This window comes from Mus pahari, chromosome 5 (genome assembly GCF_900095145.1).
Source record: "Mus pahari chromosome 5, PAHARI_EIJ_v1.1, whole genome shotgun sequence".
Classification (NCBI taxonomy): domain Eukaryota; kingdom Metazoa; phylum Chordata; class Mammalia; order Rodentia; family Muridae; genus Mus; species Mus pahari.
The window spans coordinates 128,125,677-128,141,786 of record NC_034594.1 but is presented as its reverse complement, the minus strand read 5'-3'; the positions used below and the strand labels follow the sequence as shown (position 1 = coordinate 128,141,786).

Sequence of the window (16,110 nt, the reverse complement as noted above, 5' to 3'; positions counted from 1 at the left end):
TGTATAGCCCTGGCTATCCTGCAACTCACTCTGTAGACCAGGCTGGCCTCGAACTCAGAAATCCGCCTGCCTCTGCCTCCCGAGTGCTGGGATTAAAGGAAGGATTATATTTTAACAATTAGAAAGGAGTTTCCACTTTATTCATTTTAATTATGTGTTAGTGTGTGGTGTCTGTATATGGGTCTGTGCATGTGAATGAAAGCAATGGATCCCCTGGAGTTAGGGTTACAGGCAGCTGTGAGTGCCTGACAAGGATGCTGAAAGATGAATTCGAGTCTCCATTCTCTGGAAGAGTAGCAAGTGCTTGTAACTGCAGAGCCATCTCCAGCTCGAAAAAGAGTTTCTTTCATAAAAAGAACCAGGCATGGTGGCTCATATCTGTAATCCTAGCACTCAGAAAGCTAGGGCAGGAAGATTTTTATTTTTAGTTTCAGGACAACCTGGGCTACATAGGCCAGCCATAGCTACATGAATAGCAGCAAAACCTTGTCACAAAGCAAAAACAATTCCTTCCCCCAAACCATGCTCTCGGGACTGGTGGCCCACGCCTTTAATCCTTGTACTAGGGAAGCAGAGGCAGGTGGATCTCTGTGAGTTCAAGGCCAGCCTGGTCTACAGAGTGAGTTGCAGGATAGCCAGAGCTATACAGAGAAACTCTCTACACAGAGAATTCCAGGACAGCCATGGCTGTGTAGGGAGACTGTCGAAAACAAACAAATAAATAAATTTGAAACATGTTAAAGATTCCTCAAATGTCCGTATCAATTTCATTCAGGTGTTTAATTTTGAAATAGAGTTTCACTATACATCCCAGGCCAGAGCGAAGTTTACATTATATGGACCCAGATTGGCCTTAGATGTACGAGCAACCACCTGGCTACATTAAAATTCAAACATAACCAAGCCCTTTTCAAGGAGCCTGGAGTCCCATAGAAAGACAGTAAGTAATTAAGAATCCTTAGCAGACGCCTGGCAACACAGTGGTGCCAGAAGAGTAGGATGGAGGTGCTGTGGGGTCCAGCGGCCAGGAACAGGTGAATCAGAGGGTGGTGCAGTGCTGAGAAAAGCTGGCTAGAAGCTAAGGTTTGTCTAAACGTCTGCCAAAGGCCATGTGGTAAATCCTAGCCTGTGACACTCCTGAGAGGTAATGGAATCTTTTAGAAGTGTAGCTAATAGGCCTAAATCAATGCATTGATGAACCCTCACTGGAGAAGTAACTTCTTGCAGTAGATGGTAATTAACACAGAGACCCACAACTGGACAAAGTGCAGAGCCAAAGACTTTGAGCATTTAGTTCTAACTGGAAAGTCTGAATCACACCCCTCCACTCAAGGCACAGGGATATTGTTGGGTCTCGCCCGCCTCCCTCTAAGCACGCATTTGGGACATTGAGCCATTGCGACGATGCGACACTGAGAGACACACTCAGCAGAGACAATGGGACATGCAGGAGAGGGTTGGGTTCTCCCGTGTGTAATTAATAAATGATATGCTTTCTTGCAGCTCATCTCTATTTTCAGGAAGTTTAGCTCTTCAGTGCGAACCCACCCCAAGGTGTTTTCTGCCCACGCAGACACGGCTCCGGTGTGCGTGACGCAGAGAAACTTACAGGATATGTGCACAAAAGAACATGGAAACACTGTAAGAGCCAGAGACGGTGGATGACTCCAAGGTAACAGCATTCTCTAGACACAACAGCAGTGATGCTTATACGAACTCACAGGGTCTATGACAACATGGACAAGGCCTGCACAGGTTCAAGCCACGCAAAATCCCAGCATGGAGAAAGAGGAAGTGGGCACAGTCCCATCCCCAAACAAACAGCTAATGGCTACTGAATGATGCGGCAGAATGAAAATTAATTTAAAAGAGTGACACTAGGCACTATGAGCCACACTCCAGGGCAGGCCACATGCTCAGGAGTAGTGCACCAACATAAAATGGTTTTGTGTGCACTTGATTGTGCTTGTTTTTTTGGTTTGGATTTTTGTTTATTAAAGATTTATTTATTATATATAAAGCATATACCATTCCACCTGCATGTATGCCTGCAGGCCACAAGAGGACAGCAGATCCCATTATAGATGGTTGTGAGCTACCATATGGTTGCTGGGAATTGAGCTCAGGACCTCTGGAAGAGCAGCCAGTGCTCTTAATGCCTGAGCCATCTCTCCAGCCCAGCTTTTTTTTGTTTTTGTTTTTTAAGAGAGAAGGAAGGAAGACACCCAGAGGCCCGCCCAAGCAGGAGCCACTGTGATGTGCAAGTATGTGGAGGAGAGATAGAAGAGAAAGAGAAGGGTAATGCTTTGAGCGCTACAAAGAGAAATGGAACTGAGGGTGGAGAGAAACAGCCTGATGTGTAGCCTGCCCTGCTACCTGCCACTGGAAGCCATGGTGACATCTTGTCCTGTGCTGCCACAGATGGCCAAATCTGAGAGTGGGAGAGTTGGCCCTGCCCCTTGCCAGTTGCAGCTTTGTGGAAGTGTGGGTACAGGAGAATTGGTGGACTAACCAACTCAGCTACCACCCAGGCCCAGATCTGGGGCTTGGAGTTGGCCTACCCCCGCCCCCCAACCCCGCATCTACCCATCTATGAACTGCTGAAGCTTGTCAAGGAAAAGAAGTGTGGACAAAAGGGTGCACTATGTGGCACGCTGTGACACAATGCAGTTTCCACAATGGGATGTTTATTTGGGTAAGGGGTGTGTTTGTTTGTTTGTTTCTAATTTTCTTTCCAGGGGAGGTTGCAAGGGCAGAGGGAAAATACAGAAGGATAGGAGATAAGTGGGATTGGGATGCAAGATGTGAAATTCACAAAGGATCAATAAAAAGTTTTTTAAAAAAGGTATACTTGGAGAAAAAATGAGAGAGAAAGAATAGGAAATGGGGTGGGTAAGGAGAGGGGAATCTGGAAAAAGTTGGGGAGGGGAAAGAATATGAACAAAATATATTACATAAAAAGAATTAAAAAAAAAAAGTGGAGTTAGTAAGTTTTATGTCCTGCTGTCATGAAGCCTTGCCACATGCCTGAAAGCTTTGGGGCTAACCAATCATGGAGTGAAACCTGCCAACCTGAGCCAAAATAAACTCCTTTTCTTTCCTCTATAAGCTGATTAGCTCAGGATTTTGTTACAGTAGCAAGTAATAACAGGAACTAACAAACAAAAGACTTCCACAATATCTACCCTGTCAGCCCCTCCCCCACCAGTGTGTACAGGTCTTGTTCTCCATCACGGAAGCCAGGGATGGTCAGCAGTTTCCAACTTCAAGGATCTAGCCAGGTACTTCTTTAATGGACACTGACATGCTGCTATTTTCTTACCTGTCTGTTTTTCCTTTCAGCCAGTGCCTGCACAGATGAAGCTGACATCTGATCCTTCATGTCCTGATGAGACAGACAACAAATGAGATATGCCGTAAGGAAGGCATGGGCAGTATTTCCCATACAGGCAGAACATACGATTGATTGGCTATCTTTAAGCAAGCGACAGCATTCTTTGGCTTTTATTTTCAGTTTCAAACAGAAAAGAAATAGGAAAGGCTTTCCCTTAAAAACAGGTAAGGAAGATGCTACACTTAGCCAAAAAGAGGAAGGCAAGGAGCAGTCAGAACCAGGGCCGCAGGACTTTAGAGCCGCAGGAGCTGACATCATCTGTTCTCAGGTGAGGGGACCTAGGTCCAGAATGACTAATACTTTCTCAAAGTCACACAACCAATAAACAACAATGGGAGGGTAAAAGCCAAAGGACTGTACTCAAAGACTAGCACCCTCTAAAACACACGTAGAACCTGTTCTTCTTAAAGTACAGTTACCACTAAGCTCTTGCATGCTCAGTTCTTCTGGGCTGCATTCATTCACAGGACAAAATATTTCTAATATCAGAGTGAACTTCTAAAGTATTATCAAAAATAATGGAGGGAAAAAATCAGTGGCTATATTATGTTAGATAATATATTTATTCAAGCAATAAATATATTTATTCATATATTTATATGAGCCATTAAAATTCTTACTATAAGCCGGGCGTGGTGGCACACGCCTTTAATCCCAGCACTTGGGAGGCAGAGGCAGGCGGATTTCTGAGTTTGAGGCCAGCCTGGTCTACAAAATGAGTTCCAGGACAGCTAGAGCTATACAGAGAAACCCTGTCTCGAAAAACAAAACAAAACAACAACAACAAAAATTCTTACTATAATGGAGTTAATTCTTAAGTATGACGGAAAACACTAAAGAAAGATCTAAAGTAAGTATGCTGTAATTGCAATACTTTTATATATACTCTTTTTTTTATAAAAGAAAAAAGTGAAGATACTTTGAAATTTTCTGTTGACAAGTAGACTTATTTTTATTGATACAAATATAAGGTATTCAACTTTTGTTGTTTTAAAGCAAGGTCTCACTCTATAGCCCTGACTGCCATGGAACTCACTCTATAGACCTGGCTAATCTTGAAATCCCAGATCTGACTGCCTCTGCTTCCCGGTACTGGGATTGAAAGTGTATGCCCTCATACCCATCTGGGCATCATGAACCATGACAAGTGAGTGCTGGGTCAGCTGTGCCATGGCTTTATGGTTCTTACTGTACTTAATTGTGAACTGGCCTCAACTTTCAAAGCACCGGGTCACCCATTCATCAAAGACTAACTGGTGTCTAATACGTGTGTAGCAGGTGACATGGTTTGAGTTTACATGGTGACTAACCTGACTCAGATACCCAAGAGGTTACTAAAAGTGTGCTTCTTTAGGCCCCATCCTGTCCTATGCCAAACACTCTTTATGACACACTTTTAACAAGTCTCTCTGAGGAATTTTAACACTGAAACTTGAGGACCTCTGCTACATTCAAATTCTAGAAACCTCAAAACAAGATAGCATGTCCTAGACTGCAGAATTCCCTACTTATCAACTGAAGCACTTTAAGGTAACATTTATTCCATCCAAAACTACATTTATTTACTACACATTACTAATGAGAGAACAATAACTTTCCAGTTTGCCAATGTTATAACAGTCTTTCTAAAAGAACAATGAGCATTATACTTCCATAATGGAATCAGACAAGCGGTACCTTAGCCTTCAATGGTGTGTGTGTGTGCAATCTGTCCACTGCCTGCAGTTGGATAGGAATGGTAGGTACTGGCTTGAACACACCTCCAACAGGCACCTGAAGCTCTGGGTAAGCCTGGACAGGCTCATGCTTCTAGGTGCTGTTCAAGTGGACTATCCCATTAATAAACTCATCAAATTGAATGCTTAGGATTGGTAACTTTTCTTATTGTTGTCTGTTAATAGTGTTTTAGAAACTACTACATAATGCATGGATGATAACAGAACAGACTCTTTGAAGATGAATTTTGTTGTTTTGTATCAAACAGTTTAAGAATATTCACTGCCTTGACCCCAATAATAGTAATTTATTTAAAGAAATTAACTAAAACAGATTGGTAAAAAAAAAAATTCTACAGTATCATTTATAAAAGCAGAAATAAGGACTGTGTCCAAATAAGGTGGGGAGAATTTACAGTAGACCCAGACCTACAGTCCTATGGACAGACGCCTTGCTCATCAGGGGATTGCCTTCAGAAAGCAGACCAGACATAATGATCAAGCACGGAAAGGCTTACAGCCCACCAGCAATCAAAGTGCAGCTAGAGGCATTTTCCCAATTGGACTGGTTCCAGACTTAGCAATGCTTCTTAGATAACTGGCTAAGTTGGACAGTTTGCTGAACTTCTATTTCTTCCATGCATTTGCAATAGTATTTCACGGGACCATTGTGGTGATAAACAGTGACCACTGAAATGGACACTATATATAAGTATACAGTCATTGAAAAAGATTATCAAAATTTACTTCTGTCCAACAAAGTAGCCATAACAGTTGAAGCTGTTGATCACCTCAAACAAGGTCAGTAATTATTTTAATTGACTAAAATGTAAATTCTATTACTGGTAAATTTTTTAAGCACGCTTATAAAAAACTGTGTTTCTAAATCTACTTTTCAATAGCAAGTTTAAATGATGGCTATTTTCAATAAAAACTTCACACTTGAATTGAAAATTTAGAGTTTTAGTATAACAAGTTAAAAAACTTTAATATTTCTTACACTGGCTATATGTTCAAATGATAATTTTTGAGTATATTAAGTTAAATAAAGTTTATTAAACTCATTTGTTTCTTTTTTAAATGTGGCTACTAGACATAAGTAGTTCATACTGTATTTCACGTGGACAGAGTCAACTATATCTACCTGTATTCACACACACGCAGAGCCGACTACATCTGCCTGTATTCACACACATACAGAGAGAGCCGACTACATCTACCTGTATTTACACACACGCAGAGCCAACTACATCTACCTGTACACACATACACACACAAACACACACACACGCAGAGCCGACTACATCTACCTGTATTTACACACACGCAGAGCCAACTACATCTACCTGTACACACACACACACACACATACACACACACGCACACACGCAGAGCCAATTACATCTACCTACATTCACACACATGCAGTGTCGACTACATCTGCCTGTATTCACACACACGCAGAGCCGACTACATCTACCTGCATTTACACACACATAGAGCTGACTACATCTACCTGCATTGACACACATGCAGAGCCGACTACATCCACCTGCATTGACACACAGGCAGAGCCGACTACATCCACCTGCATTCACACACACAGGCAGAGCCGACTACATCCACCTGCATTCACACACACAGGCAGAGCCGACTACATCCGCCTGCATTCACACACACACAGGCAGAGCTGACTACATCTGCCTGCATTCACACATGCGTGCAGAGCCGACTACATCTGCCTGTATTTACACACACAGGCAGAGCCGACTACATCTGCCTGTATTCACATACACGCATGTTGCTGTTTGTTTGGAGACAGTTTTCACTATGTAGCCCAGGTTGGTCTTGAACTCATGATTCTCCTGCTTCACCTCCAAAGCTCTAAGGAACCAGGTCCAAGTCACAATACACTCTCCTCCCTTTTTCTTTACGCTCCTTCTCTCTCCCTGATGGGCCTGGGGATTTAACCCAAGACACTGCGGTGTGTGCTAGGCACACTCTGCAATAAACATCATGAAAAATTTACAGGATATCGTATCATTTCTTAATAGGAGTTTGTGTTCTAATACCTAGAAAACAGACAGAAAATGATTATTTCTTTTAAAAAATCTATCTATTTATAAATTTACTTATGTATTTAATGTATATGGGTGTTTTTTCTGTATGCATGTCTATGCACCCTGTGTGTACCTCATGCCTGTAGAAGCCAGAAGGTGTTAGGTCCCTTCGAACAGGAGTTATGGGCAGTTGTGCACCACCATGAGGGAGTAGGAAGGCTGAGCCCCTATCCTCTGAAAGAGCAGCCAGTGCTCTAAACCACTAAACCATTTCTCCAGTCCCAGAAAGTTATTATTTCTAGAGAGCAAATTTCAGACTAGAGGGGCATTTTCACCTTTCAGACAGAATTGTTAACATTTTAAAAACAGCAAGCACAGAGTATTCTTAACATGTAAACATGCACTTGATTAACAACGAGGCTCCAGCTATGCATCTAGGGGAAACTACAACACAGTGCTGAATCAGGGATTTATTCTGAGTACAATTTTCTCTCCTCTTGTAGAAAAAGCTACTCTTTTCTTAAATAAAAATGCAATATGTGAATGAAATCTGTTTTTTAATCTCGGATTCTTAAAATTTTTATTTGATAAGGGAGGGAGTGTGTAACTGTGTGTGTGTGTGTGTTCAGGGTGTGTGGGGTTGCTGTGTGTGTGTGGGGGGTGGTGAACACATTCTCTCAGCGGCTGTGTAATGTACACAGTACACATGCTCACTCCTGCAGTGGAACACAGCTTTCAAGTGCGGATGACATTTTATCTATGTAGGCTAGTTAGTCACCAGACACCGCATAGGAGATCACCTTCACACTGGGATATGGAATTTTAAGCTGTGTTACTAAACAGTTTTAAACATCTTGTAACAGTCTATCATGCCAAAAACAAAATTACTCATCCTCTTTCTAACACTTGAAGCTTAGGCTCAGCAGTTAGTCCCAATAAAACATGATCCATCTGCTAAAAGAACAACAAATGTCCTGGCTATTTATGCTGCTTTCATGTCAACTGTTTCCGAGCTGAATGAATGAGATACTGTGGATCCCAGTGCTACCCACTCAGGGGCCTCTCACCCTAACATCATCTGTACACCTCTGCTTATCTTAGCCTTGTGGACTAACCAAAGTCATGTCTGCTCTAACTGATGGCAAATGCTCTTGGGGTGAAACACTGTGGACTGTTGGGTACAGGGTGTAATATAGTTCCAATTTTCCTTCCAAAGTTAAAGAATGTTAACAAGGGCTGTTTTATTGATACAAAGGAGGCCCAACAAGACTTACTGTCTTGTGACAGAATCTATCAAGATCAGAGCTTAGCCTACATCTCAGTTTCTTGGTGTCTTATTCACTGGCCTTCCAGAATATGCTGCAAAACCAAATGTTCTGAGTCGCTGGAGTAACCCAAAGTCACTTGAGGGGTATCTCTAAAACAAATCTTTCCCCTGTGACAACTCTGTTGATAGATGGCTCCACAATGTAAAAAGAATTAGCAGGATACAGATGAGCCAGGATGTAGCTCAGTGCTGGAGTGCTTACCTTGAATGCATGAGGACCTGGGTTTATCTGCAGCAATATGCCAAAGGAAAAGGATGGGGGAAGAGACTATTTTATATAATAACTAAAATATATTTTTTTAGATAAAAATTACCAGGAAAATGTAATAAAAATTGGACAACCATGGAAGATGCTTAGCAATTCTTTAAACACGGGAAGAGTAGAAATTCATGGCCAATGAATCCTAATCAGGAAGTCACTTGGGAGAAGGGCTTTGCTGTAGCTCAGGGTGTATGTCTAGCATGCACAAGTACCTCATATGCAAATCATACAGAAGGATTTTTCTTCTTCACAGAAAAGACAAAAGGTTTTGTTTATCACTGACTGCTCTGCCTGACAAACTGACTCAATCAAATTAGAATATCCTCATTTAAGAATAAAGTAGGCGACCTGTGGCAGCTCACGCCTTTAATCCCAACACTTGGGGGACAGAAGCAGGTGGATCTGAGTTGGAGGCCAGCCAGGTCTAGATAGGGAGTTCCAGGACAGGCAGGGCTATGTAATGAGACCCTGCCTCAAAACAAAACAAAATCAAACAAAATATAGAGTAATAACTTTCCTAAATCAGTACAACTCCCCAGGCTTTCTCAATGCTCACCCTTACCCTCACTGATTAGTGTAACTCTCACTCTCACCAAAGAAGAGTCTTTTGTGGCAGATGGAGGCCACAACAGGAAGCCACAACTGGTTAAAATACAGAGAACAACTGACCGTGGGGTGCCCAGGCCCAGTCAATACATCTGCAACATAAATCCGTCACCAAAGGTTCAGGGAACATCATGGAAGAAAGGGTGGAAAGACTGTAAGAGCCAGAGGACCAGGATGTGTGTGCTATGAGATGTCGTCTTTGGTAAATGACAGGGAAATGAACACATGAAATTTTAACAGTAAGGTACCTAATCAAGACCTGCACAATGACAACACCAGCTGACAAGGCAGTATGGATGGGGACTTGTCAAAGGCTCCACGCCTGGGTGAAGATCTACAGGTTATGACTGGCTGCTGAGGAGGAGATCTAGTCTTCTCTGGGCACAAGCCCTGTGCTGGGCTATCCAATCCTCCTCAATATATCCAAGGGACAGAGGGGTTGAACTGGGAAGAAAGAAGGGTGGGAATAGAGCACTAATACATGACATTCTGAAGGAAAAAAGTAGGTCACGACTAAATGAAAGGTCAGTAGGTCCAATGCTGGCTACGCATTGGGACATTGGCTGTGATCTCAATGTCCGCCTATAAAATCTGCCTTGTCCCGTTTCCCAAATCTGCCACCCCCTGCCCCTTCTCTACAGTTTCTACCAAGAGCCTGCGATCTCTTCAGCTGAACACACCAAGGTCAATTCATGCAACTCGTTTTTCATCAAGGTGACTCTGAGGCTCTTTCCTTCTTCTAAGACTTTTAATTCAGCCGGTGTGGTGGCGCACGCCTTTAATCCCAGCACTCGGGAGGCAGAAGCAGGCGGATTTCTGAGTTCGAGGCCAGCCTGGTCTACAAAGTGAGTTCCAGGACAGTCAGAGCTATACAAAAAAACCCTATCTCAAAAAAACAAAAACAAAAAAAAAAAAAACAACAACAACAACAAAAAAAAACCTTTCAATTCAAATTATTAAAACCAAGTCAGCAAAAATCCGGGTTCAATTACTCCATCTGTGGTATCTGTGGCAAATACTAACAGTTTCCCAAAGGTGGGGGCGGGGAATAAAGTCAAACAACAAAGCTACCAAATCCACCAGGCAGTCAGTGGGAAGCACAGCTGAGTGTGGTTTAGGCCTCCTGTTCTGTACAGACAGTAAGCTTCTGGTGTCCTGTTAGGATTTAAAATAATCCTAAGATGTACTTTAAACAGATTTTCAAATATTAAGAACTTCAGCCGGGCAGTGGTGGCTCACAACTTTAATCCCAGCAGCCAGGAGGCAGAGGCAGGTGGATCTCTGTAATTTTGAGGCCAGCTTGGTCAAGAGAGTGAGTTCTAGGATAGCCAGAGACACACAGAGAGACCCTGTCTATAAAAAAACAAAGGAAAAAGAAAAAAGAAACTTCAGCATCTATTTCCAGTCATAATTTAATTTTCAACATACAGAGATCTTTGAATTCCAATTCTCAAAACTCACAAGTACCACCTTACTGAAAGAATAAATGCATTGATTAAAGACTATAGACATGCAGCACACATGGCTCAGACAGCCAGATGTGATGGCTCACACCTGCAGAGCTAGAGCTTGGGAGGCTGAGACAAGTGGATCCCCATGAGTCTGAGGCCAGTGTGGGCTATAGAGTGAGAGCGTACACACAAAAGATGTCACCTAGCAATTTTTACAACTGCCCAGAAAGTCAGAATGTTGAATTCAAGCACTCATTGTCTCCAGGGGGCACCTAAAGTCAAAAATGTTTCTGCTCTATTACATGTGAGCTTATATATAAACAATTTAGTTATAAGTACAGAGAGAGACCAATTACTGAGTGAAACAAAAGACAAGAATAAAGTTCAATGATAATCTACCATTTGAGATCATTTCGAGAGGAAATCGCATGGTGAAAGTCTTTGGCAAACACTAAGCAAGGTTCCTGCCATATGTCAGCACTGGTCTGATCCCAAGGCTTTTTCTTCAAGGAAGCTACTTTCAAGTACATATGTTAATGGCAGCTGCTTCTCTTACATCTAGTTATGCTAATCAAATGGCTTAGCCATATACTTTCAAAGTATAAAATACATCTGATTGACACAAGATTTTTACCTAAACTATATTTTCTCTTTTATACTTTACTAGTGGGTAGTGTTCTTAATTTTGTACTAAAAATGTGTCCACTCACCGGCTTGTTTTTACATGCCACCCTTGGCTTGCCTGCTCTGGGTAACTCCTGGGAGGCTGTCAAGCCCTTGTATGGCAGTTGTAATAGTGCAGTGGGAGTTCCAGAAGCAACTCAGATGGTAGGGAAGGCCACCAGCCAAACCCAGGAAGAGCACTCTAACAATGCACACGATTACAGACAATCAGGAAACCAAATGGCTCCTGCAAGAGACATTGCTTTTGTCCAGAAATAGTGCACATTAAGAGCTTTTTTGTTTTTTGTTTCTTTTTTTTAAATCTGTATTTTAAGGAAGTTAGACACATAGGCAAGTAGATCAGGCTGCTAGAGTAATCTTCCCACGCCTTTAATCCCAGCACTTGGGAGGCAGAAGCAGGTGGATTTCAGAGTTCGAGGCCAGCCTGGTCTACAGAGTGAGTTCCAGGACAGCCAGGGCTACACAGAGAAACCCTGTCTCGAAAAACCAAAAAAACAAACAAACAAACAAACAAGAAAGATTGTAGAGTAATCTTTCAGCTAGCCGTTTATTATCTTGTTCTCATTCTAACAACCCAAATATTCAAAATAGATCCCCCAATCAGAGAATATGACACATTAGCATTGAGTTCATCCCAAAATGCTGTTTCAGAGTCAACCTGCTGGGCTGTGACTGAGGGAGGATTCTGACCAGTGTGTCTATCTCTTGCACAGACAACACAGCAAGGCATGCTCCTTACCCTGACAATTTGCCGAGTACTTGTGATGAAGGCTTTTCTTATGCTCAATTCAGTTGCATCCAAGTTGAATTTTCTAGGATTTGCTTCAACTATGCGTAGCCAACAAATTAAGGCAAAACAACAGCGCCTGATAAGCCACCGGGCACTGAAACACAAGGAATGAAATAACCCAAACCCCCTGAAAACACTCAACTTCACAGACCATCCCTAAACTTCCTCTCCAACCACAACTATGAGAAGATCCCTTTGCCCCAAGACGGAGCTGACCTGGCTGGGCGTAATGGAGCACACCTGTAATCCCAGCACATGGGAAGAGGGAGGATCTTGAGTTCCAGACTAACCTGTGTCTCAGGCTGGGAATGTAGCTGGGCTGAAAGCATGGGAGAGGGTGGGAGGGGTAGAAAAGACCATAAATTCATAGTTAACTGACCACAGGTCAGCTAAGATCTTCCTGGTGTTTGCCAGCATGTGTGTCTATCCTTTTGGAACTCCTGACTAGTTGATGCAGGGAACCCATACTGTCCTGGAACTCACTATGTAGCATGGCTTTCAACTTGTAGTATAACCCGCCTCAGCCTCCCAAGTGCTAAAATCATAGAGTCACCACAAACAGCTTTTGCAAACTTTTTAATTTTTCATCAGAACTCTTCCTTATGCCAATGTGGTAACCCTCTTCCTCAACCTAAAGCGATCAAGCTTTCAGAGAAGGTGCCTTTGATCTCTTTAGCCCCAGCACTGGCTCAAAATCCTTGTGTTCTCTCTCATAGACGGTACATTATCTTCATTATTATTATTATTATTATTATCTGTTCTCAACCCTAATTCCATTAGGGTTAGTTACAGTTTCTTTTGACCTAATCTTAAAAACCAAGAAAATGTCCAGTAGACAGAATACTCAAGAAACAATTGTGAAATGAATGATGAAGACCAAAGTTTCTGTCCTTTATCTCATAACAAGGACAAGGACACACTATGCAATCAAGGCTTGCCTAGACTTCACTGCATAGCCCTAAAGCCCAGGCTGGCACTTAACTCGTGATTCTCCTGCCTCATCCATCCGAGTACTAGGTGGACACTACCATACCTGGGCCTAACAATTTTCTTTCCTTTCTTCCTTCCTTCCTTTCTTCCTTCCTTCCTTCCTTTCTCTCTCTCTCTCTCTCTCTCTCTCTCTCTCTCTGGTGGTTTTTAAATTTTATTTGTATAGTCTTTTAAAAGTTTGGTTAGCCTATAAAGCAACAGCTTCTCTGTGACTCTCCATACAAACGTGCCATTATACTTGGCTCTTGTTTGTCCCCACTGCCCTCTCCTGTCCTCTTGCCTCACAACTGACATGCCCTGATCTGTCTCAGAGGAAACAAGATCCTCTTGAAATTGCCTCTCCCCTCACATTTTATGTAACTTAAAAGGCACCATATATAACAGTAGAAGTACCATAATGATGAAGAAAAAAAAGTACCGTGGTCTCTAGAATAGAAATTAACACTACATATCAAGTGCCTATAGGCCCATGCTGTCCAGTGAGTGACTCTTGTAGAGGTTGGTTTCCTTGATGCATTATTTCACAGAAAAACACAAACCAGAATTCAGACACTGAACCAGCATATCATCTAACTAAAGTTTTGGTTACAGAGACTTTCTGACTGAGACTAGAAAGCTACACAAGTCAGCATCAACAGATCCCCAGTCCATCATCAGAGCTGTGGGCTTTCCCCCAGTATCACCTGCGTAAGTTAGCATAATGGATGTGTTTTCACCAAACATGGTTTCATGGTACAGGCAGCTCTTCAATTGACAGTGGCATTTTAAAATCACTTCTTAAGTGGAGAAGTCTCTGAAGAGATTTTCTTTTGAGCTCTAACTAGCAGGCTGTACCACTGGCCTATATACACTACTACACAGCAAAGACTGCTAGTATGGTGCATGCACTCATACCTGTGTTTCTACAGGGCCCAAAACCTGGTCCTCGTATGCTAGGATCAAGGGCTATAGTACCAAAGAGCATTCCAGCCTAACTGCTAAGCCTTTATAGTCAATTACTCTGGTCAGGCCCATTTTAAGCTCTTGATACATGTAACTCTCCTGGCATTCCTAAGTTGGGCACTCTCTATCCTAGAGTTCTTTTGAAGAGGAAACTAAAGCACAGAGAAGCTTACTGGTGTGGCCAAAGCCAGAGTCATTGCTGTGACACTGTATCAAATATATATTTCAATTCCATCTCTGGCACAGAGCTCCTAAGGCCCTTGGAGTCTCCAGATTCTATATGCTGCTAGATAACTGGTGACTCCTACACAATTCCTCTGATAACCAAACAAACCAACTCTATGACTGGTGATAGGAACTTCCAGCCACCAATACCCCTGGGTTGAGAAGGGGACTAAAGGTTGAGCTAATCACCAATAGCTAATGACCTAATCAATAATGTTTCTGTGATGAAACTTTCATAATCTTGAGGTGGACAGGGTTCCTGTGGAGCACCACATGAGAGTGGCATTCCTGGAAGCCACACAATGCTCTTCTGCCTACCTTCCCCTGGGCATCTCTTCTACACACAGTGTTAGCATTCTGTCTCTGCTCCATCTCACAGTTACCTGGCAACAGCCAGGTACACCTGACTCACTTTAAAAGGAGCTGTTTGCCCCCTCCTCGCTCTCTTGTTCCTCTCTTATTCTCTTGCTTTCTCTTTCCCCCTCTTTCCACACGCTCACGGTCCTCCTCTCCTCTCCTCTCCTCTCCTCTCCTCTCCTCCCCTCCCCTCCCCTCCCCTCCCCTCTCTTTCTCTGTCTCTCTCTCTGTTTCTCTCTCTGTCTCTCTGTCCCTCCCACCCTTTCTCTGCCTCTACTATCTTAATTCCCCTCCCCATGCCATGAATAAACTCTTTTCTATTCTATACCATCATGTGGCTGGTCCCTCAGGGTGAAGGGATGCCTCAGCATGGGTCTGTCGAGACACCCCCTACCCCCATACCTGACTACCTCCATAGGACATACCCCCCCCTTTATCTTTTTATAAACATATAATACATGGCCAATTAAGCATTGCATTTCCCTGAACTTTACAAGTTGCTCTTGAAAAATTAAACAAACAGGAAGTGAGTTTGTTGCATGGGTTAGAATCTGGGGTTTGCACTTGGCATCTGATATGGGGGGCTATGAGCACTACAGGATCCTATGCTATCTCCAGGTACATAGTCTCAAAACCATAGGACACTCAGCTGGTGTCTTCTGGAGAACTGTTTGGTGTGTGAAGAAAAATCCCTCACAGATATCAGAAGTACTAATATTTCACTGTTGGGGAGGAAAAGTTTATTTTCACTTCTAAAATGGTGGAATGAGAAACGGGACACCAGCAGACTGACTCTAGAGTCCAAAGTGATGATCACTGCCCTGTACAGTCTAGATATGGAGGATTTGCCATAGACGGAAGAACAGGGCTATCCTCCCTGAGATCACCCAGCAATGACCAACAAAAGCCAGATCAATCACTATAAAAACCAGCCTCTCTCTCATCTATGGCTCAAGACATCTAGATAAACCTTGTTTGTCTCTTGTCCATGTTCCCAAGTCCCTATACCCCAGACAATAGAGAAGGATATTGATGGTTTCATCGAGGTCCTCCAGATCCCACTCTATGCTGCGGAGATTGTTCCTCAGCTCGTTGGTGGTCCAGTCGATTTCTTCCCTTGTTGCTGCAGAGGGGCCCTGAAGGAGCTCTGTCCATCTCTGAAACAATCCTTGGGCAGTGTTGACTGCTTTCTGTACCTCTCTGTAGTCAAGGTGAAGGGAAAGGAGAAGTCATACATGACTCATTGATGAATAAAAGTAGAACTCAAGGCAACATCCTCACAGCATCACCACACACATCCTCACAGC

At 42.9% G+C, this 16,110-nt stretch overlaps 1 protein-coding gene across 1 annotated transcript in view; it reads right to left on the bottom strand.

Annotated features, from left to right (window-relative positions):
• Window positions 1-16,110, bottom strand: part of Stx6 (syntaxin 6) — a 42,784-nt gene that overhangs the window by 12,666 nt on the left and 14,008 nt on the right. Inside the window, exons 2-4 of the mRNA XM_021197701.1 lie at window positions 15,834-16,003; window positions 12,239-12,333; window positions 3,323-3,385 (exon numbers count right to left, since the gene is read on the bottom strand). Of these exons, the coding sequence (XP_021053360.1) occupies window positions 3,323-3,385; window positions 12,239-12,333; window positions 15,834-16,003 (328 nt within the window). The remainder of the gene's footprint in view (window positions 1-3,322; window positions 3,386-12,238; window positions 12,334-15,833; window positions 16,004-16,110) is intronic.